The sequence below is a fragment of the Euprymna scolopes genome, chromosome 15 (genome assembly GCF_053919585.1).
Source record: "Euprymna scolopes isolate OS-2025 chromosome 15, ASM5391958v1, whole genome shotgun sequence".
In the NCBI taxonomy this organism is placed as follows: Eukaryota; Metazoa; Mollusca; class Cephalopoda; order Sepiida; family Sepiolidae; genus Euprymna; species Euprymna scolopes.
The window spans coordinates 120,563,440-120,588,169 of record NC_136496.1 but is presented as its reverse complement, the minus strand read 5'-3'; the positions used below and the strand labels follow the sequence as shown (position 1 = coordinate 120,588,169).

General features: G+C 32.4%; 1 protein-coding gene across 1 annotated transcript in view; it reads right to left on the bottom strand.

Annotated features, from left to right (window-relative positions):
* The window catches only part of LOC145294097 (2-oxoadipate dehydrogenase complex component E1-like), a 160,330-nt gene that overhangs the window by 13,701 nt on the left and 121,899 nt on the right, over positions 1-24,730 (bottom strand). Inside the window, exons 17-20 of the mRNA XM_080141164.1 lie at positions 16,618-16,774; positions 8,319-8,419; positions 4,226-4,327; positions 1,115-1,360 (exon numbers count right to left, since the gene is read on the bottom strand). Of these exons, the coding sequence (XP_079997290.1) occupies positions 1,115-1,360; positions 4,226-4,327; positions 8,319-8,419; positions 16,618-16,774 (606 nt within the window). The remainder of the gene's footprint in view (positions 1-1,114; positions 1,361-4,225; positions 4,328-8,318; positions 8,420-16,617; positions 16,775-24,730) is intronic.

Genomic DNA, 24,730 nt, shown 5'->3' with positions numbered 1-24,730 from the left:
CTTGAAATTTAAGATATCGATTCTTTGGACATGGATCTAACTTAATAACTTGATTTGAGCCCAAAACAATAAATGTTAAGGGGTCAAAAAAGACGACAAAGTTAAAAAAGATTTGACCTCTGCGGTTTCTACCAAATTACTCAGACAATTTCTGGTCTAAACATTAGAATTTTACATAAAGGGTATTCAGAGATAGGGCAAGCTTTTTCATCGGTTTGGGTCGAAAATATTTAGTTACCAATATATGTATGTTTGCATGTCTGGCCAACACTTTCAACAGAGGCGACGGATTTTATCAAGATCAATATCGTTTTGAAGTTTGACCTTTCAGATGACGAATATCGAAAGATTGGCTAAAAACATTAATATCTTCACCTTAAACTGGGCACTTTTCTACCGGGGGGGGGGGGTCGCTTTTTTCGCCAATATTTTTTAAAGTCATCCTCTCCTTTCAATTATCTAGTCTAAATTTAAAAAAATGTCACTTCCGGTTTGGCGGTGGTCGTAACAGCATTGACATCAGGTTTTTTCTCCGTTCTTTTCCTCCTTTGTGGTACGGGTTCAAGCCTGCCTTCCTACTACCACTTTTTTTTTTTTGCCCAACATACACATCCAAACACCCAGGCAACGCCGAACTGAAATGCTAGTATATATATATATATATATATATATATATATATATATAAAATTTTAGTCATTCAATGAATTTAAAAATTTATGACGTGAAATGTTTGAATTTCAAATCCAAAGATTTTTATTATTTTATGTAAGACAAAGAATATATTTGAAATATTATAAATCCTTATCCTATAGGATTTCAATGTCTACTATCTCTTCCGAGGAGAAAATATTAGCAAATAATTATAATGGTTTACACCTTATTTACTAAAACTTGAGATTTATTTGCTCGATCTTGTATATCGAGCAATTCTTATTTAGGTGGGATAGTACTTATAGAATATTACTGCCAGTAATATCTTGTAAAATTTATAATCACAGGTTTCCATACCAGTTGATTGTTAGATAATTTTATTCTGAAGTGTATATATATATATATATATATATATATATAAAGGAGTTAAAAAATGAAATTAAAATAAAAAAGAATTCTTACCTCCACTCGGATGATGGCAGTGCTTAGACTGTTAGTTACTTCCCTTTGTTTCAGGAGGGCATAATAATGTTTACCCGAACAAAAAACGATACGTGTTACACTATCGGGTTTTATTGTTCCATCTCCTAACACAGACTTAAAAGAAGTGCCAGGCGCCATATCTGATAATTTGGCAGCTGCGGCTGGTAAGCGCAACAGAACCTTTGGTGCCACCACAATCAATGGTTTGCGATAATTGCGCAGCATCTAAAAAAGAAAATGTCGTCAACATGAAAATATAAATTGCAGATTTTAAATTTTATATTTTTTTAAAATTTATACATTTTTAAAAATTTATATATATTCTAACTTTACTTCCATACATAAATTAAATCTAATTTAGATAAACCACCGGTCTATGCATATATTATAATTATAAAATTACAAGTTACATCCGGTCCTGGATATGACCCTAAACTATATCCGATGGTGAGGCCCCAGCTTGCGGGCTTTGGGAAGTGTGGAGCCACCCTTTAATTGCCATTGCTCCCAGGTCCACTCTGACCCAGAGTGGTAGTACCTGTTAGGGTCCCATTTATGGGTTAAATAGAAACCGACTTAAAAAAACAAATATACTCTATTAAAAAATTGTTCTTCAAAATCACTGGATTCGGCATTAAATAACCTGAAAAGGGTTGATATGCCGTAAAACAAAAACAACCAACCAACCTGAAACAAAAATGTAGTAGGCAAAACAAACAAAAAAGAATACAACTAAAAACAGACGGAACACGTGGGTCGTAACAAGCACAATCTACTCGCCAGAATCACCTACACACAATCTGCAGAACGCTCCCTCTCCTTTCCAATGTCCTGCCTTTATAGCGGCCGGGAACGACATATTTGCATAATTGCGCGAGAGCAGACGTGATTCAACGATAATTACATTGGGTAAACGCTAATAAAAGCCCATGGACGCCATCTTGGGAGCGACTTTGGCGACAGACCTGATGTACGTGTTCTATTTCAGATCATGGGTAAAGGTCAAACCCAGAAGCTTGTCAAAACATGGAGCCTCTCCAAGATGAGAGCCATCCATTTCAATGGGGATCAGAGCGTTGATGATATAAAGATAGGAGCTTGGTTTTAGATGCATTAAAAGTAACCAGCCACCTCTTTCCTCACTGTACCATGTGCTCGAGATCAGAGGAAAGAGAATCAGAAAACTTTGTCAACCTTAGATGTGCTACCATAGATAGTAGTCTCATCAGCATAAATGTTAATGAATGATTTAAGTATGTGTTTTGGAAGATCATTGATGTAGATCAGGACGAGAGTTGGGCGCAGGATGGACCCCTGAGGAACTCCAGCATTAATACTCTGGGTATCTGATTTCTGCCCATCAACCATTACTCTTATGCGCCTATCAAAGAGAAATGATTTAATAATTGAGAAAACATTTCCAGTTATACCTTAGCTGGAAATCTTGTGAAGTAAACTCTTATGCCGTACCTTATCGAAGACCTTTGATATGTCAAGAGCAATTGCCCTAGAGAGGAAGCCTTTGTTGAGAGATTCACTTATCCTATGAGATATAACCGTTAGCACATTTGCTGTAGATCTTGCAGAACGGAAACTGTATTGCATGTCACTAAGAAGGTTATTTCTGCTGAGGTGGTTGACTACTTCTCTATTTAATATGGATTCTGGCAGCTTACTCATGACACACAGGAGATTTATTGGTCTGTACTGAGAGGGAGATGGCTTATCACCGAATTCTTAAATACAAGGCATACTGATGAGGTTTTCCAGGGTGTTGGGAAGCACTTCCCCTTAAGGCATCGCTTAAACAGTTTCGTAAGTATGGGAGCAAGTTCTGGTTGAAGCTTTTTCAACACTATAATTGGAATGCCGTCAGGGCTAGTTGCTTTACTGGAATCAAGGTTCTTGATTAGCTTGGCGACCTCATGCACAGATATTTGTATGTTGCATAGCGTGTTGTCTGTTATAGGTAGAAATACGGGGAGTTGATGGCATAGGTAGAATTTGCTGCAAAATTCTTGGAAAATAGTTTAGCCTTGTCTGATGCTGAAAGATGACCTCTGGTCCATTGATGATGGTTGGGATAGAATGCACGCTTCTGTTCCTGTTTGCTATTTGCCAAAACTGGTGGGAACCAAGCCGCTGCTCAGCTACTTTGGATTTAACAGACTAAGCATATAGCTCTCTTGCATTTTTTATTACTCTTTTACAGTGGTTGCTGGCAGTCCTAAAAGCAGCTTTAGTCTCAGTACATCTATTACGTTGGTAGCAATGGAAAAAGTGATTTCTGTGCGCGATGGCAGCAGCACATTCTGGAGAGAACCATGGCTTGCTGTAAGGTTTTTGTTGGAATTTTTTGGACGGTATGAATCGGTCTATGCCTACAATTAACCATTCAGTCAGGTCTGACACTACAGAGGACACATCCTTTTTAAACATGGAATGCAGAGGTAGATCAGATATGAATGTACGGAAGCTATCCCAGTCAGTCATAGAGTACAGATATACAGTACGGTGGAGAGGTACATCTGAAGACTTATTAGATTTGATTTTTATCTTAACTGATACAAAAGAGTGGTCGGAGGATCCCAGAGGAGATAGAACGGAACATGAACATAGCTCAGGAGAAGTTGTGAGAAAAAGGTTAGAAAGGCTTGGGCCACTGTTCTCATAATTTAGAATTTCTGTTGATGTAATCACCAACCTTCCTCAAGTGTATATTGTGAAACTCAGGACTCTTCTTGTCAAATTTGGGAATCTGTCCAAAATTTTGAACAGAACTGTTTATTTAATCCAGCGGGAGTAGCATGCTCTCATCCCATCAGTAAGTCTTAGTAATTCACACGTGTATTCTAAGTATCAGCCACACTGAGGATTGAACCTTCAATCTTCAGAAAAGTGTCACTTAGAATTAAATTTGAGTTTGCAATTTATCTGTTACTCACAACTCAGGAGTTCCCCTGCTCCTATCTATTTCTGAGTGGTATCTACATGTGTCACACCTACTAAATAAAATGGGTTCAAAAGATTGAATGTTTTGTTATAGCAATGGTGGCAGCATTTCAATCCTACGAGTTCAACAAGACTTACTTGTCGTCTCAGCAGATGGAAGTATTGAGCTGCAGTGGTTGGGTTGACAATTTCCATATTGATATCGTCACCGTCAACACCATCTTCTCGGCTGTCACAAAGCTGCACATTGAAAAAGAACATTTGTCTTTTTTACAGAATCAAATTTTAATTATTTTTACATAAATTATAATTTTTTTTAACATAATAAAATTATAATTCTTTACAGTATCAAATTTTAATTATTTTTTCATAATCCAATTTTAATTCTTTTTACAAAATAAAATTATAATTCTTTTTACATAATAAAAATTATAATTCTTTTTACATAATAAAATTATAATTCTTTTTACATAATAAAATTATAATTCTTTTTACATAATAAAATTATAATTCTTTTTACATAATAAAATTATAATTCTTTTTACATAATAAAATTATAATTCTTTTTACATAATAAAATCATAATTCTTTTTACAAAATAAAATTAATTCTTTTTACATAATAAAATTATAATTCTTTTTACATAATAAAATTATAATTCTTTTTACATAATAAAATTATAATTCTTTTTACATAATAAAATTATAATTCTTTTTACATAATAAAATTATAATTCTTTTTACATAATAAAATTATAATTCTTTTTACATAATAAAATTATAATTCTTTTTACATAATAAAATTAATTCTTTTTACATAATAAAATTAATTCTTTTTACATAATAAAATTAATTCTTTTTACATAATAAAATTATAATTCTTTTTACATAATAAAATTATAATTCTTTTTACAAAATAAAATTATAATTCTTTTTACATACTAAAATTATAATTCTTTTTACATAATAAAATTATAATTCTCTTTACATAATAAAATTATAATTCTCTTTACATAATAAAATTATAATTCTCTTTACATAATAAAATTATAATTCTCTTTACATAATAAAATTATAATTCTTTTTACATAATAAAATTATAATTCTCTTTACATAATAAAATTATAATTCTCTTTACATAATAAAATTATAATTCTCTTTACATAATAAAATTATAATTCTCTTTACATAATAAAATTATAATTCTCTTTACATAATAAAATTATAATTCTTTTTACATAATAAAATTATAATTCTCTTTACATAATAAAATTATAATTTTCTTTACATAATAAAATTATAATTCTCTTTACATAATAAAATTATAATTCTCTTTACATAATAAAATTATAATTCTCTTTACATAATAAAATTATAATTCTCTTTACATAATAAAATTATAATTCTCTTTACATAATAAAATTATAATTCTTTTTACATAATAAAATTATAATTCTCTTTACATAATAAAATTATAATTCTCTTTACATAATAAAATTATAATTCTCTTTACATAATAAAATTATAATTCTCTTTACATAATAAAATTATAATTCTCTTTACATAATAAAATTATAATTCTTTTTACATAATAAAATTATAATTCTCTTTACATAATAAAATTATAATTTTCTTTACATAATAAAATTATAATTCTCTTTACATAATAAAATTATAATTCTCTTTACATAATAAAATTATAATTCTCTTTGCATAATAAAATTATAATTCTCTTTACATAATAAAATTATAATTCTCTTTACATAATAAAATTATAATTCTCTTTACATAATAAAATTATAATTCTCTTTACATAATAAAATTATAATTCTCTTTACATAATAAAATTATAATTCTCTTTACATAATAAAATTATAATTCTCTTTACATAATAAAATTATAATTCTCTTTACATAATAAAATTATAATTCTCTTTACATAATAAAATTATAATTCTCTTTACATAATAAAATTATAATTCTCTTTACATAATAAAATTATAATTCTCTTTACATAATAAAATTATAATTCTCTTTACATAATAAAATTATAATTCTCTTTACCGTATCAAATTTTGATGCTTTTTACAGTATCAAATTTTAATTCTTTTTTTCATAATCCAATTTTAATTATTTTTACATAATCAAATTTTCATTTATTTTATAGAATCAAATTTTAAATCTTTAAACTTTATATTTATTACTCATTGCCAGCAAAAATTAGGATCTATTTGTTATTTTCTTTAATTTTACTGTTATATTAAGTAAGGATGTTAAGAAACTCCCATAAGAACTACTGAAATGATCTTCATCCAAATTTTATTAGATCTTCTAAATATAAAACAAATCTAACACTCTGACATATTGGCCAAAAAGTTTGTTCTTTTTTGAATGTCATCTTTCTGGCCTGCTAAAGATTGTTTAATATTCTTATTCTTCAAATCCTATATTCAGTGTAGCGAGTATATTGACGCCAGTGTGTGATAAGCCACCAACAGGTGTTCTTGCATGTTTGCTTGGATTTCAGGTCTTGAAACGGAAAATCAAGAAGAGCACTAGGGACATCTGATGTTTATTGACTACAAAAAAAGGATTTAAAGAAAGCTACAGAAATCTGCATTAAGATATGACACGTGCGTACAAGGAGAATGCTATTAGAGAACACGTGTACCAGAAATAGTTTGATCAATACTGAAAAGAAATTATTCCAGTGAGAGATGCTCTTCATTCTGATTAAGCAAAGATAATCGACAGGGATCAATCAAAAGATGTAGTTGAACAAGATTGCCGACAAATAACAGAAATTCTCAAATCAAGTTTGGAAAATGAATTGCATAAAACTTTGGTCAACCCAATAATAGAATTCCCAATAAGTATGATTTAATTAATTTTTTAAATAAGTATGATTTAATTAACTAATTTTTTAAATAAGTATGATTTAATTAACTAATTTTTTAAATAAGTATGATTTAATTAACTAATTTTTTAAATAAGTATGATTTAATTAACTAATTTTTTAAATAAGTATGATTTAATTAACTAATTTTTTAAATAAGTATGATTTAATTAACTAATTTTTTAAATAAGTATGATTTAATTAACTAATTTTTTGAATAAGTATGATTTAATTAACTAATTTTTTAAATAAGTATGATTTAATTAACTAATTTTTTAAATAAGTATGATTTAATTAACTAATTTTTTAAATAAGTATGATTTAATTAATTAATTTTTTAAATAAGTATGATTTAATCAACTAATTTTTTAACTAAGTATGATTTAATCAACTAATTTTTTAAATAAGTATGATTTAATCATTTAATTTTTTAAATAAGTATGATTTAATTAATTAATTTTTTAAATAAGTATGATTTAATTAATTAATCTTTTAAATAAGTATGATTTAATTAACTAATTTTTTAAATAACTATGATTTAATTAACTAATTTTTTAAATAAGTATGATTCAATTAACTAATTTTTTAAATAAGTATGATTTAATTAACTAATTTTTTAAATAACTATGATTTAATTAACTAATTTTTTAAATAACTATGATTTAATTAATTAATTTTTTAAATAAGTATGATTTAATTAACTAATTTTTTAAATAAGTATAACAAATTTAATCCAATAAGTAGATTTAATGAAACAAAAAAAAAAAAAACAAAAAAAAAATGTTTGCCCAGAATCCCCCACCAAAAAAAAAAAAAAAAATGCTTGCCCAGAATCCCCCACCAAAAAAAAAAAAAAAATGCTTGCCCAGAATCCCCCACCAAAAAAAAAAAAAAAAAAATGCTTGCCCAGAATCCCCCACCAAAAAAAAAAAAAAATGCTTGCCCAGAATCCCCCATCAAAAAAAAAAAAAAAAAAACTGTGACAGAAAGAAAATCTTGTATTTAAAAAATCACATGAATCACAATCAAGTATTCATAGGCATTACAACAGAAAGTTTGAATTATGTTGAGTTATCTCCCTTCTTTCTTGAGTCTTTTTTTTTTTTTTTTTCAAAATGATGTCCTGAGACAGTCGTTCGTTTGATTAGCCATAAAATTTAATCTTTTTATTTAAAAATAAAAGTACTCGATCAATTTACCTGAATTTTGAAACACAGGTATCTACATCTTTTTTTTTTTTTTTTTTTTACAGATTTTTCTTTCTTTTTAGTTTTTAATATCGAAAGAATTCTGGACAAACAATGAAAAAGCAAAAGTTAAGTGTTTCCTCCTCTTACTTGAAGGAATCTCTCCATCCGGCAAGAAGAATGTTCTGGTCCAGCGCCATCAAAGCCATGAGGTAATAACATCACCATTCCATTTTGAAGTAACCATTTTGCTACGAAAATAAAAGATCTATATAGAGAACTTGAAGAATACTTGTCTCGGGATGGATACAATTAATTTGTATATGGTTCAAGGGAAATAACTTCTGAATAAAAAGTTATGTAAACCCCTGTTACACACTGTTTAGTGTTCCTTTGCTAATTAAGTTTAATCGTATTTTTATTTCTTTTACTGCTTCATAGTTATGAAAAATCAAAAATAGAGAACCAATAATCGACCGAAAATACATTTTAAAAAATTTTTTAGAACATAGATAAAGGATGACTAATCTGCTAATATTTATCTCCCTTGCACCGTATTTTCTAGAAGATCAGATATCTTTAGGGTTAAAGATTTAGTTCCATTTTATTTGTAGTAAATTCCTGTAGGGGACTACCTTCTTGTGTAATCCTAATTTAATTAAATGCTCACCTCGTGTGTGTGTGTGTGTGTGTGTGTGCGTGCGAGAGAGAGAGAGAGAGAGAGGGAAAAACATGTGTATGTGGTTTTATTGAATTTATCTTCCAACCTGAAATATCAAGTCTACTTAAACCAAGGTATGTTTTGAGTTGACTTGACTTTTAAAATTAACCATCAAAGGTTTATATGATTGATGAAACAAATTTAATTATGTACATTGTATTAAAGGTTATTAATCACGAATATACAGGAGAAAAGTTGGCTCTATTTTATATAAAACTAGCAGGAGTACTCAGCATTGTCTGGGACATATAAGACAAAAAAGAGAAGAAACGTAGTTGTGTTTGAAAATATCTTTAAAAAGAAATTGTGTACATTTTCAGTGCCCTAAATTCACTTTTCATTCATAAAAGCCTTTAAATGGTTTCATATTATTCTTTTTGTTATCTATGGATTTATTGTGCAGTGTTGTTAAATAGTATTTTCCAATTTAAATAAAGTTTTACACATAGTAAAAAAAAAAAAAAAGTCATGTTCAACGCTTCACAAACCGCACAATGTTCATAAGTGCTTAAAGACAAAAAAAGTGTGTATGTTTTCAGCGTCCCAAATTTACTTTTCAAAAAGCGATAACATCAAAAAAAATCAGTAAAAAGCTTAAATATCAATTATTTTTTTGTTGTGTAAGGAATTCTTGCATCGTTAAAATTAAAATCGAGTTTTATGCAAAAAAAAAAAAAGAAAAAAGTCCAAACAAAACGAAAATTTATTTTAAGTACTTTTGTTTTTTGTAACCAAAATGAAGATTTTTGTGTTATTAAAAGAAAAAAAAGATGACCTGTACTGGGCACAAACCTCAAAAGGAAACACCATAAGCAAACTTACTATCCATTAAACTAACATCGCAACAATGTAATGATGTTGCAAATTTATGTTTTCGAAATAAAGGTAGGAATAAACAGCACTCACACATGATTGTTAAGAAAATGAAGGCAAGATTTTTATCTGTCCCCCACTTTCAACTTAAATGATATTTGTACTTCAAAGAATTGATTTTTTTTTCTAATTTTTAGATGTTATACGTCCTCTGCTTTTTCAGTCGATACCATATTCATGGTGGGACATTTCATATTTTTAGACTTTTGGCTAGACACACACACACGCTATTTTGCCCTTTATATAATAAACTAGTGGGGGTTAGCATTGCTTGGGTGTGCAGAGGTGGTGTAATAGAGAACCCTGGTAGGAAGCCCAGGTGGAGAGAGGTATTAAAAAAAGTGGTAGTAGCGGGAGGGGGGGGGGGCAAAACAACAGTAGGCAGCCCAGGTGGAGAGATGTGTTTAACAACACAAAAAAGGAAAGCAGGCTCGAACCCGTAAAGCAAAGGAGGAAAAAAAGGTGAAAAAAAAAATAACGTTTTAGCTGATGCATTCATCGCAAAACTGGAAGTCGCGAACATTTGAATTAAGGCTAGTCAATCCAATGGAGACAATAACTTGTGAAAATGTTGACGAAAAACGACCCCATCTTGTAGAAAACTGCCCAGTTAACGGTGAAGGATTTGAAATTTGTCATCCAAGAGACCGAGCTTTAAAATGATTTCCACACGTTCTGACGCGTCTGTCAGAAGTTTTTGGCAGACATACAAAAACACACACACATTTTGCCTTTTATATATTAGATGTTGGACAATTGTTTGTTTGTTTGTTCTGTTTTACGGCATATCAACCACTTTGGGGTCATTTAATGCCGAAAGGTTCGTTATGTTGTGTTAAATATTGGTTTGTTCTTCTTAAGGTTTTTCTTTTTTTTGGGGGGGGGGGTCTTTCCTTATATTTTTGAGTATATTTTAGTTTCTTTCAGAAAATTGATAATTTTTTGGGGATCAATCTTGTTTAATATTGTTTTCAGATTTTTTTCTTGGTAATACTTTGTTCGGATTTGTTCAAGGTCAATGCAGTTTGTCAGTATATGGTGTATTGTGTAGGGTTCTTGACACGTTATACAGTTTGGTGTCTCCTCCCCTTTTAGTAGATGTGAGTGGGTGATGTGAGTGTGACCTATTCGCAGTCTGGTCATTACTACCTCTTCCTTTCTTGTTAACTTTTTGGTGTTTCTCGTTCCAATATTTGGTGTTATTTGGAATAGTTTGTTTTTGGTGCATGAGCTCCAGTTTTCTTGCCATTTTCTCTTCAAAAATGTGTTTATTTTAGTCTTTAGGTCTGTATAGGGGATTTTTCCACTTATGTGGTTTTGTTGCAGAGTTTCCTTTGCTGCCTTATCTGCTTGTTCATTCATGTATATGCCGATATGGCTTGGTATCCAGCAAAAGATAATGTTTTTTTTCATGGTTATGGCATCTATTTTGTTTAGCAATTTTGTAATAAGTGGGTTTGTCATTTTTTTTTCTTTTAGAGATATGAGTATTGAAAGTGAGTCAGTAAATATGATATATTTTTGATGGTCATCATTGGTTATTATATTCAGTGCCGAATCTATGGCTGTTGCTTCTGCGCTGAAAATAGAAGATTCGTTTGGGAGCCTTTTCTTTAGTTTTATTTTTTTGTGGATGGCTGCGCATCCTACTTTATCTCCATCTTTTGATCCGTCAGTGTAAATTTGTGTATATTCTTTGTATGTATTCTGGATGATAAGTAGTTCTTCATGGAAGGTTGATGGGTGGGTTTTCGTTTTGGGATATTTATTTAATTTTAATATTATGTGTGGTTGTTTGATCATCCAGGGTGGAGTTTTTGATTTGTTATATTTATGTATTTTTGTAATGTCCATTTGGGCTTCTGTGAGAAGGTTTTTTATCCGGAGGCTGTAGGGCTTGATGATATTTTCTTTCTTGTTGAAGAGATGTGTGTATTGTGGGTGGAGGGTACATTGGTATGCAGGATTTGTTGGACACGATACCAGCTTTAGGTAATATTGTAGCGCTAACTTCTGTCGTCTTAGAATCAGTGGAGGCTCATGGGCCTCTATATAGAGGCTTTCTACTGGAGAGGTTCTAAATGCTCCCAAGGCTAATCTTAATCCTTGATGATGGATTGTATTTAGTTCTTTTATGTAGGACTTCCTTGCTGCTCCATAGATGAAGCATCCATAGTCCATTTTAGATCTGATTAGAGTTTGGTATAATTTCAATAATGTGACTTTGTCTGCACCCCAATCGGTGTGTGCTAGGACTTTGATCAATTGCATTGTCTTTTGGCATTTTGCTTTTAAATATTTTATATGCGGTATAAAGTTCAATTTTTTATCGAATATAATACCTAAATATTTATGTTGGTCGGTGAGTGGGATGTTCTTGTTATCCAGTTTCAGGTTGGGGTCGTGGTGGAATTTTCGTAATTTGCAAAAGTGGATGCATTTAGTTTTTTCCTCTGAGAATGTAAATCCATTTTCTATGGCCCATTTGTTTATTTTATTCAGACAGAGTTGTAGTTTGCGTTCGGCTGTTTGTATATATTTAGATTGGTAGTATATAAGTAGGTCGTCCACGTATAGGGCGTTTTCAATTCCTGGGTCTATGTTTTTTATGATATTGTTTATTTTAATGTTGAAGAGGGTGACAGACAGGATACTGCCTTGGGGGACCCCCATTTCTTGATCTTTTTGGACTGAATAAGTGTTGTCCATCCGTACTTGGAAGTTTCTATTTGTTAAGAAATTTCTGATAATTTCTGGCATTCTACCCCTAAGTCCTAGTTCATACAGGTCTTTTTGGATTCCGTATTTCCAAGCGGTGTCATACGCCTTTTGCATGTCAAAAAAAATTGCTATTAGATGTTCTTTTTTTGCAAATGCTTCTCTTATGCGTGTTTCCAGTTTTATTAAGTGATCGGTGGGGCTTCTATTTTTCCTGAAACCCGACTGGCTTTCTGTAATTAGATTTTTGCTTTCCAAGTACCAATTTAACCTTTCGTTAATCATTCTCTCAAAAGTTTTGCACAAACAACTAGTTAGTGCAATGGGTCGGTAGTTTGTTGGGTTTGTATGGTCTTTTTTTGGTTTGGGTATTGGGATTACTGTTGCCTGCTTCCAGTTTTTTGGAATGTTGTTAGTTATCCATATCTCATTGTAAATTTGTAATAAGTAGTCCAGTGATGGTTTTGGTAGTTTTTTGAGGAATTGATAATGGATCTCGTCGGGGCCGACTGCTGTATCGGGAGATTTGTTTATTGCCTCCTCTAGTTCTGCACTGTTGAATAATTGATTGTAGTTTTCTTCATTTTTTGATTTGAAGTTTATTTTTATTTTTTCTTCATTTTTCTTTATAGCTTGGAATTTTTTATTTTGGTTTTTTGATGATGAGTTCATTGAGAATTGTTCTGCTAATTTATTTGCGATATTTTGTTTGTCGGTAATCTTTGTGTTGTCGCATATAAGGTGTTTAATAGGGTTCTTTGTATTTTTTCCTGCTATTTTTCTGACCATCTCCCATACTTTTTTGGGTTTTGTGTTTTGATTAATTTTTGTTACATAGTCTTTCCACGAGTTCCGTTTTGATTCTTTGATAGTTTTCCGTGCTTTGGCTTTGCTGTTTTTATAGGTGTCCAAATTTTCTTTCGTTGGACTGTTTTTGAATTTCCTTAGGTTTGCACGTCTGGCTCTTATAGCTTCTTTGCATTCTTTATTGTACCAGGGTTTGTTATATTTTGTAGTAGTGGAACTTTTTGGTATGTTCTCCTCGGCTATTGTGAGTAGGGTGTTGCTGAAATATGTGATGTGTTCTAAGTCAGGATTCGCTTCAGGTATTAATCTGTATTGACATGTATTTTGGAAATTTTCCCAATTTGCCTTTTGTAAATTCCAGCGGGGTGTTTTGTCTTCTGGATTGGGATTCTCGTTTTCTATTATGATTGGGAAGTGGTCACTTCCGCATGTATCCTTATGTGTTCTCCAGCTATAATCCATGTATATAGTTGGGTCACATAGTGTTATATCGATTGCTGATAGGGTTCCCGTTGGTGGGTGCATATATGTATTCTCTTTGTTGTTGAGTAGGCATAGATCATTTTGGTTAATTATTTTTTCTATGGTTTGGCCTCTTTTGTTGTTTTTTTTACTGCCCCACCATATATTGTGACTATTGAAGTCTCCCAACAGTAGAAAAGGTTTAGGTAGTTGTTTGATTATATTGTTTAATTCTGTTTCGTTTATTGTTTCATTTGGTGGTATATAGAGTGAGCATAGGGTTACTGTTTTGTGTAGTGTTGCAGTTATTGCAACAGCTTGCATATTTGTTTTTAAGTTCACTTTGCTGTGTGGAATGTTTTCGTTTATCAGTATTGATGATCCACCGGTGGCTTTGCATGATAATTTGTTTATGTGGTTGTATATTGAGTAGTGTTTTATGTTAATTTTGTCATTTTCTTTTAAGTGTGTTTCCTGTAGGCAAATTATTGCAGGACATAAGGATTTGATAAGTATTTGCATTTCTTCGATATTAATTTTTAATCCTCTTATGTTCCACTGTAGGATTTTGTTAGTCATGGTTTATATTTTCTTTTGGTTTTGGACTGTTGGTGTTTATGTCTACGTCCATAGTTTCGATGTTAGTTTGGGTGTTTCTTTTGGAAGTGGATGGTCTGTTTCTTGTTTCTGGTGAGAGGCTTTTTTTGGGTTTTGGTCTGGGACTTTTAGATTTACTTTGTCTTGACTGTCTTTTTTGGCTACCAGTTTCAACTAGTTCAAATTTATTTTCATTTTCAATTAATACTAATTCTGTTTTTTGTTTGTCATTTTGTTTTTGGGGGGTAGTTTTTTTGTTGTTCTGTTCTATTTCCATTTTTTCTGTTGTTGTGTGTTTATTTTTAACATCTGTTTTTGTCCTTGTTAGTGACTTGGATCTTTCATGTTTTGATAATTGAGGAGGTTTCATTTCTTTAGAGATTGATTCCTCAATATTGATGGAAGTTTTTCTGATTTCCTTTGTTTCGTTTTCTTTTATACTGGGTTGTTCGTTTCTGACTTTTATTTGGCTGTTAGAATTTATTTTCAGTTCTGATAAAAAAGATTTTAATTCTTCAAGTATGTTCTTTAGTTCTTTTGCTAGGTTTGCAATTTCTGGAGCAAGGTTTAGTTCATTGTAGTTGTACATTTTGTTTGCTTGTTGGGTTATTGTGGCATATGAGTTTTTGGTGCGATTTGTGACTTCTTTGCGGGCTTCTTGGAAGGTTATATTTTTTTGATATTTGATTGTTATTATTTCCTTCTCTTGCTTATATATTTTGCACTGTTTTGAGTGAGAGTGGTGCTCTTCTTGACAGTTTGTGCATTTGGTTTTATTTGGACAGTCTTCTTCATCGTGGTCTGGGTTTTTTTCACTGCAGTTTCCACATGTGAAGAATCTTAGACATTGGTCTTTATTATGTCCAAACTTTTGGCAGTTGTAGCATTGTAAAGGTTTTGGAATGTATTGTTCTATTTTCGTTCTTTCATAACCTATATTGATGGTCTCTGGTATTTGAGGATAATTGAATGTTAATATATAAGTGTTTGTATATATTACCTCTCCTTTTTTTTTAAATGTGATTCTTTTTACATCTGTGACCCCTTGGTTTTTTAGTTCTGTTTTGATTTCTTCTGTTGTGCAGACGGAGATTTCCTGGTTTTTTATGACTCCTTTGGAGTAGTTTAGTGTTTGGTGTGGATAAGCTTTGATGTTTGTTTCATGCAATTTTTGTAGTTGAAGTAGAGTTTTGGCCTGTTTTTTATTTTGTACTTCTACCAATATGGTACCATTCCTTAATTTTTTGACATTTTTAGGTGTTATTTTGCTTGATATTACCTTTTGGATAATGAAGGGTGACATTTTAGTTAACGGTATATTAGACGTTGCTTCTAGCACGATGAATCTTGGAAAGTTTGTATCTTCATTGTCGCTGTCAGAGTCTATTTCTGTGTGTGGTCTCTTGGATTTTTTGGCATTCATAATAATTTTTGAAAAATTCATCAGCCATGCTCCCCACCCTCCTCGGAGCCCCTTATGGGGAAGAACTATGAGGGGGTAAATCCCATTCGCCTCGGTTCTCCAGGGCTACATAGCTGGTATACTCAAACATGGGGAGGTTTCCAAGCATTCACAATATATGGTTATGCCCACCCAAGTATGGGATTTCCCTGTATTTTTATTATTCCTGATGGTTACCTTTTTCCCAGCTTGATTGACCCTTCAGCCATCGCTTATTAACTCAGTTTATTGTTTATGTTGAGTGTTAGTGTGTTTTTGTTTGGATTGTCTGAATTAGTGCTTGTCATGACCAACCGATTGATTGGATCGGGCCTATCCAACCTCCCGTCTAGCCTAGTAAGGGCCAAAGTGGTGTGTTGTAGTATCATGTTATTATTTCCTAGGCATGTTCCACTCAACCACCAGGATCCCGTTCTTAATGCATTACGGGTTGCCACCAACGGTCAACTGGTGGTCCCATTGAAGGATTTTTACCCTCTGCAGGGGGGCAGTTGGTATGTTCTATCGCCCTACCAACTAGGCAAAAAAAAAAAAAAAAAAAAAAAAAAAAAGGGGTGAGGAGGTGAAGGAAAAAGAAAACGAGGGAGGGGAAGGGGAGGAGAATGTTGTTTTTGTTTTTGTTTTCGCAGAACATGACTAAGTTTTGCAAAAGGGAATAAAAAAACAAAGACATCTATGTAGGTGCGTTTCATCTCAGGAAGTCAGTAGACAGCCTGATCTGGTAGCACCAGAGATGTTGGACAAGAATATTAAGAATATTATGCAGTTTAAAGGGCAGATATAAGTAATCACAGTTTTACTAAACTTACTTTCTCCACTGCTCACGTATGTATCAATGATTGGCTGAGCCCCATTAAAGAAATCTCCAAACTGAGCTTCCCAAATAACGAGGTTATTGGGATTTTCCAACCCCATGCCGTATTCAAAGCCAAGAACGGCTTCTTCAGACAAGACACTGTTGCACACCTACAAAAAAAAAAAAAAAATTCAATTAGAATGACACAGTTAATAAATTTCCACACACTGATACAAGTGTTGACTGGTTTAAAATATGGAGATCACAGAAAAGAACAGGGTTAATTTTAAATTTATAGCAAGACGGCTACACAAAATGTAATGAGGAATCAACATGTGTTGCTAGGATGATTCAGTCTCAATACTGAGCCTTCATTCGTGTGATACGAGGTGCCTTCAATAAGTTTTCCAAACTTTTTTTCATAAGGACACTTTTATTGATAGTACACACATGAAACTCTAGTCCCCTTCAAAGTAATTTCCTCTGGATGCAATGCACTTGTTGTCCTGTTCTAACAACTTCTGGACGGCCCCCTGGAAGTCTACTTATATGTGTGTGTCAATAACGTCCGTTACAGGTGCTTTCTTCTCCTCAATTGTCTCCTAACGACAGGTTCTAAGGTTTTCCTTGAGCTTAGGGAATAATCAAAAGTCACAGGGATTAAGGTGTGGACTATAGGGGGGGTGAGGAAGTGTTTTGATGCCCATCTTGGTCAAACAGTCTGTGATAAGGATGAAGTTGTGGACTGGTGCAGTGTCCTGGTGAAAATGCCACTGAACCGATTTGAAGAGAACTAGCCTCTTCCAACGGAATCTCTTCCTGAACTTAAAATCTCAAAATAGTATTCCTTGTTGAATGCCTTTCCACTGGGAACCCAGTGCATGTAGATCATGCCCATGCTGTCAAAAAAATGTGATCATCTGTTTGGCCTTCTTGGTTCCACTGGGAACTCTGTCTCTTGGTCTCTGGGTCATAGCAGTAGATCCAACTTTCATCGCAGGTCACCAGAGCATCAAGAACTGCAGGATCTGAATTGATCAGTCCGAACATTTCCCTGCCGTCAAGACAATGTCTTTCTTTCTGATCTTCTCTGAGCACCCTTGAGACAAACGTCATCTAAATCTTCCATATCTTCAGTTCCTTGCGAATAATTGTGTGTACAGTTCCCACACTGACATCAAACTGTGCACATTGTTTCTATATACAACGGCCCTTATCAATTAAATTTTTTTATTTGGCCAATCAACTCTGTTCTGATTTCCTTACTCCTCCCACATCTCTTATCATCCCTTACAGACTCCCTGCCATCCTTGAATCTCTTATGCCACTCAAAAGCTGATGCTTGATTCATGCAAGATGGTCAAACAGCAGCTTAAAGCGTTCCATACGTTTTTGTGTCATTTTTTCCAAGTTTAAAACACAGAATTTTATTGCATATCGTTCTTCTAAAGTGTCCTCACGTCCAGATTGCATTTTTGAAATTCACCAGCTGTGACAATCAGGCGTTAGTAGAGTGTATTCCAATTCTTGCTGTAGCTGTTCAGTTGAACCTAAAATCATAACAATTGGTCAGTCATTTCAGAAGATGTATAGCAATAACATACTGAATTTCCAAGAGTCTACGACAATTTTAAATGCCTGTACAAAAAAGTCTGGAAACTTATTGAAAGCACCTTATAAGAAGAGTCTTCAAAATGACGGGAGCCCCATCTTATGGTGGAATGCCAAAACAAAAGTGATCAGTTTAGCAGTTGTGATTTTATACGGGCCTCCATTTAGTCTTGAGAGACAATGGATATCCCCTGTAAGGTTGCCTGCACATGGAATTGTGAAGCAAGAGTGGTGCAATCTCTAACACTACTTCTCCTGAATTGATGTTGTTCGATTTCAGTGGCAAGGAAAAGTCCAAGATAACAATACCAGGATAAGTGGAGAGAACATACAGCACCTGGTATTCTCAAATGGTCACCCATTTTAATACTGACCAGGCTCAACATTGCTTAACTTCTGTGGTCTGATGGAGACCGGGATTTTATAGGAAGAAAATAATTAAATATAAAGAAACTCATTGTTTAAAAAAAACATGAAATACATCAATAAATAGGTTTATTAGTCAAACTCAAAGATAGTTCCAGAACAAACTAGTGTTGTTCAATTTCTCGGTTCAAACTATCTAATTCGTCCCTTGTATTAGTCATTAAAATTTTAATTCTTCTTGTTTGAATAAAAAACATTTTAAACTGAAAAACAAGGAATTTTGAAAATAAAATTTTAAAAAATTTAAATATATTTTTAGTATTTCTACAGTTTATGGACCATGTTGAAATAACGCTATTGTTTAGAAACTCATACTTAACATGGGGAGGGGGGAAGGTTTTGTTAACCATTTATTAAACAAAAAGGTTCTGTAAAAATTGAATTTAACTTGAAAATCCAATCTAAAACTAGCACTGTCCATAAACTCTAGAAATTTTTTAAACTTAAAAAAATAATTTTTAAAATGTAAAAAAAACAAATTTAAAAAAAAAAAAAGAAATTGAAAAGAAAATTTTTAAACTAAGTTAAATTTATGTTGATTGATTGATTGATTGATTGATTGATTGATTGATTTTATGGCATATCAACCTATATGGTCATTTAATGTCAGAGTCTTTTATATACATTAATAGTTATAGGTTTTATGTATGTATCTGGTGTTCAGTGTCTATGTTTATATAGTTAGATAAGGTATTTTTTTTTTTTTAATTTTGTTGAGTAACCCTGTCATCTTCAGATATTTGAGAAGAGTAGTTGGGTCTACATGAGTGAATATGTCCTTTACAGTTTTTTTCATTATATAGATTCAGTGGGTCTGTTTTCAAGTCTTCGCATCTTGTTAATATGTGATTTACTGTGTATGGTTCCTGGCAGGGTGTGCAAAGTGGGGATTCTTTTTTAAGTAGGTAGGAGTGTGTTATAGAGGTATGACCTATTCGGAGTCTTGTTATTATAACTTCCTCCTTTCTGGTCATTCTTTTATTTGGTTTCTGTTTTCCTATGGTTTCCTGGATTTGGTATAGCTTATTTTTAGTATAGGAGTTCCATGACTCTTGCCATGTGTTTCTAATATATTTGTTAATGATTTGTTTTAGATCGGTATTAGGGATCTTATCTTTGGTTATGGTCAAATTTAGTGCTGCTTTTGCTGCTTTGTCAGTTCTATCATTACCCTTTATGTTGATATGACTGCGTATCCAACAAAAGAGAATGTTTTTATCATTAGGAATATCATCAAATCTATTTAGGGTTTTGGTGATTATTGGGTTCGTTGGTTTCCTGTTTTCCAATGTTTCGAGTACTGATTTGGCATCTGAACAGATAATGAATTGTTTATCTTTAGAAGATTCTATAAGATTGAGTGCCATACACATGGCGGATACTTCAGCACTGTAGATCGATGCTTTGTCTGGTAATCTTTTGATTAGGATTGTTTTATTGCATATGGCTGCACATCCAACATTGTCTCCATCTTTTGAACCATCTGTATAAATTGTTGAGTGTTTGGAATACTTATCTTTAATTATTTGGAATTTTTCTTGATAGATGATTGGATTGGTTTTTGTTTTAGGGTATTTAATTAGGTCTGATATTATTTTTGGTTGTTTTGTCAGCCAGGGGGGATATTTAGGTTTTACAGATTCGTGTATTGTTGCAATATCTATCTGGGCTTTATTTATGGATTCTTCCATACGTAGGCTAAATGGTTTTATAGAATTTTCTTTTCTATCAAAGAGGTTTTGTATTGGGGGTGGAAGACACATTTGTAGGCAGGATTAGTTAGACATGAAGCCAATTTTGTATAATATTGTAGTCCTAGTTTTTCTCTTCTAAGTGATAATGAGGGTTCATCTGCTTCTACATATAAACTTTCCACTGGGGAGGTGGGGAAGGCTCCTAGAGCCAATCTTAGTCCTTGGTGATGTATTGCGGATCCATAGATATAGCATCCATAATCCAACTTGGATCTGACAAGGGATCTGTATAATTATTAATTATTGAATCTTTGTCTGCACCCCAGTCTGTATGAGCTACTACTTTTAAGAGTTGGATGGCTTTGTTGCATTTTTGTTTGAGGTATTTAATATGGGGAATGAATGTTAGCTTTTTATCGAAGATGATTCCCAGATATTTATACTGATCAACTATAGGTATAATTTCATTATCCATTTTCAGTATTGGGTCATGGCGCATTTTCCGAGTTAGGCAGAAATGAATGGCTTTTGTTTTTTCTTTTGAAAATTTAAAACCATTTTTTGTTGTCCATTCATTTATTTTGTTCAGACACAGTTGTAAATGGCGTTCTATTCTTGTAATATATTTTGATCTATAACAGATCAGGAAGTCATCCACATAGAGGACACATTCTGTTCCTACATTTATATTTTTAACGATGTTATTTATTTTAATACTAAAAAATGTGACAGACAGGATGCTTCCTTGTGGTACCCCCGTTTCTTGCTTTTTTACTGATGGATAGAGTATCACCTAATTGTACATTAAATTGTCTATTATTTATAAAATTTGTGATGAAAATGGGCATTCTGCCTTTTAATCCAAGCTCTTGTAGATCTTTTATAATGCTATGCCTCTATGCAGAGTCGTATGCTTTTTCAATATCGAAAAAGACTGCCGCAAGATGTTCTTTCTTGATAAAGGCTTCTCTGATGAAGGTTTCTAGCTGGATCAGGTGGTCTATAGGGCTTCTTTCATTCCTAAATCCTGACTGATAATCTGTAATCAGATTATTTGTCTCAAGATACCATATTAATCTGCTGTTAATCATTCTTTCCATTATTTTGCAAATACAGCTAGTGATTTTTTTTTTTTTTTTTTACACAGTGATCACCACTTATCAAGGCCCGGAAGCCAGTCAGGGATAAGGGTTATTGCAAGTACATTACGTTAGTGTGGAGATTTGATGAAGTGTTTACTTAAGGGGGCGGTTCATTAGGAATTTGTTAATATTAGTGCTATAGGTCGGTAATTCATGGGATTTTTAGAGTCGTTTGATGATTTAGGTACAGGGATTACTATGGCCTGCCTCCATATTTCAGGGACGTTGCCACTTTCCCAAATATCATTGAATATTTGTAGTGGGTAATCTGTAGACATATCAGGAAGTTGTTTTATAAATTGATAATGGATTTGATCAGGGCCAACAGCGGGGTCGTGAGCTTTGCCTAGGGATACTTTCAATTCATTTTTAGAGAATGGCTGGTTGTATTTTTCTGTATTATTTTTCTAAAACTGGAGTTTTTCCTTTTCTGCTTTTTCCTTAATAATTTGGAATTTTTGGTTAGAGTTTTTGAAGGAGGAGATTTTTGCAAAAGTTTCAGCAAGACAATTTACCATTTCTTTCTTGCTAGTAATTTTTTGGTTATTATAGATCAGGTGTTTAGTAGGGTTGCTGTTACTTTTCCCTGATATTTTACGGATCATGTCCCAGACCTTTTTACTTTTTATATTTGTATTTAATTTTGATAGTTTTTTCATGATGTTCGCTTTGATTCTTTAGCTCTACTGTTTTTATATTTATCGAGATTTTCTTTAGTTGGTTCTTTTTTTAATTTCCTTAGCATAGCTCGACGAGTTCTGATGGCTACTTTGCATTTTTCGTCAAACCAGGGTTTATTATGTTTTTTTTTTGGGGGGGGTAGAGCTTTTTGGAATGCATTCCTCCGCAATATTATACAGTGTATTAGTAAAATATGTGATATTATTTTGGTTTGGGTTATTATCCGATGTTAATTTAGTCCGGCATAAATTTTGGAATTTTTTCCAATCAGCCTTCTGTAAGTTCCATTGGGGTATTTTGTTTTCTGGCATTGGATCATTGTTTTCAAGTGTAATGGGAAAGTGGTCACTTCCATATGGCTCTTCTAGTGCATTCCATTTGTAATCCAAGGCAAGTGTTGGATCACACAATGTTAAATCAATTGATGTGAATGTACCAGTTCCTGGGTGTAAATAAGTGTTTTATCATTGAAAAGGTATAGATTTTCGTTATTATATTTTCTATAATTTTTCCCCTTTTGCTTGTTTTTTCACTTCTCCATACCTCATTATGGCTGTTTAAGTCTCCCATAATGATGTATGGCTTTGGAAGTTGCTGTATTAGTTTGCTCAGATCTGTTTCTGAGATGCTTTCATTGGGGGGTATGTATAGTGAGCAAATGCTGATGGTTTTGTGAAGTGTTGCTTTTATTGCAATAGCCTGTAGTTTAGTATTAAGTTGTATTTGACTTTGGGGTATGTATAGTGAGCAAATGCTGATGGTTTTGTGAAGTGTTGCTTTTATTGCAGTAGCCTGTAGTTTAGTATTAAGTTGTATTTGACTTTGGGGTATGTCATTTCTAATAAGGATTGATGTACCTCCACAGGCTCTGAGTCCAGTATTGTGTATATAGTTATACTGATTGTAATTTTTAATTTTTATATTGTCATCCAATTTCATAAAGGTTTCTTGGAGACAGACTACTACTGGAAGAAAGTTATCGCGTAGAATAGTGAGCTCATTTAGGTTTGCCTTTAGACCATGACAATTCCACTGGATTATATTATTTGTTTCATTTCTATCCGGTATGATTCTGTGTGTCATGTTTTGTATTTTAGTTTGTTATTTGGGTGCTTCTGGTTTAGTTATCTTTATGTTTGCCTTAGGTCCTCAGCAGTCCCATTGAATGATAGTTTGAGTTTTTTTATTGTGGTCTGTCATTTTATTTGTCTGGGGGTATTTTGTCTTCTACCTCCATCTCCTCCAGTGTTCCTATTTTGTTTCCTCCTCTTGAGGTTGATTGGGATCTAGATCTTAGTTTGTTTGTTTTTTCTTTAGTTTTTGTTTTATTGGGTGATGGTGTTGTTTCATTTGATTTGTTTATAAAAAGGTTGTTTTCATTTGGTGAGTTTTTTCTTTTTCTTTGTTTGATTTAATTTGAGTTTTTTGGTTTGTTGGTTCTGTTTTTTTTATTGTACTCTCTTTTGTAGATTGATTATTTCCAGAGTTCAGGATTAGTGTTTTAATTTCTTTCATTAGGTCTTTCATCTCTTTTATCAATTGAGATATTTCTTCAGTTTTTATTTCTGGAGAATTTTTTGTATAGCTTTGACAAATTTGATTTGTGTTTATTTTAGCATTCTTGGTTACTTCTGAGTATCTTGCGTTCATAATTTTCCTGGCTTATATTTTTGGTGTACTTTATTGTTATTTCTTTTTCTTTTAGCCATGTTTTGCATCCTTTGAAGTCAGCTGAATGGTTTTCACTTCAGTTTGAGCATTTGGGATCTTTTTTGCAGTCACATCTTATACATATTGGTGATTTGGATTGGTGATGTCCAAATTGTTGACAATTGTAGCATCTTAGAGGGTTTGGGATGTATTTTTCAATGTTCACTTTTAGGTATCCAATTTTAATCTCACTTGGGTGATTTGTGGAGTCAAAGGAGAATATATATGTATTTGTCAATATAGTTTCTCCATTTCGTTTTATTCTTTTTACTTCTGTAACACTTTGGGATGCTAGATTAGATAAAATTTCCTCAGTCGAGCAATTTGATAGTTCGCTGCATCTAATGACTCCTTTTGAGGAGTTTAGGTATGGGTGGGGATAAGTTTTAATTTTGTTATTGTTAAAGGTTTGCCATTTGAGAATTTCTTTAGCTTGTGTTTTTTGTTTCAATTCGATAAGTATGATGTTATTTTGCAGTCGTTTTATCATTTTGGGTTTTATTTTTGGAGAGAAAATTTTTTCCATTGTAAAAGGTGAAATTTTATTTCATTTTTTTCAAGTGTTTCCATTACTAAAAATATTGAGTTTTCTTTGAGCATTTCTGTTCATCCTCTGAACTTGAAATGTCGGAAACATCTGAAAAGCTTCTTTTTTGGGGGGGTTTTAGGGGTAATAAAAGCCATAATCAAAATAAGATTGTTTTTTCATCATTTTTGCTCCCCACCCACCTCGGAGCCCTATATGGGAAGTGCCTGGGGCGAAACCCATTCGCCCAGGCTCAACAAGGATACAAAGATGATATACTCGATTTATGTGATATCATTTATGAGTACCTGTTTTCCTTTGATGTTACTCTGGGAT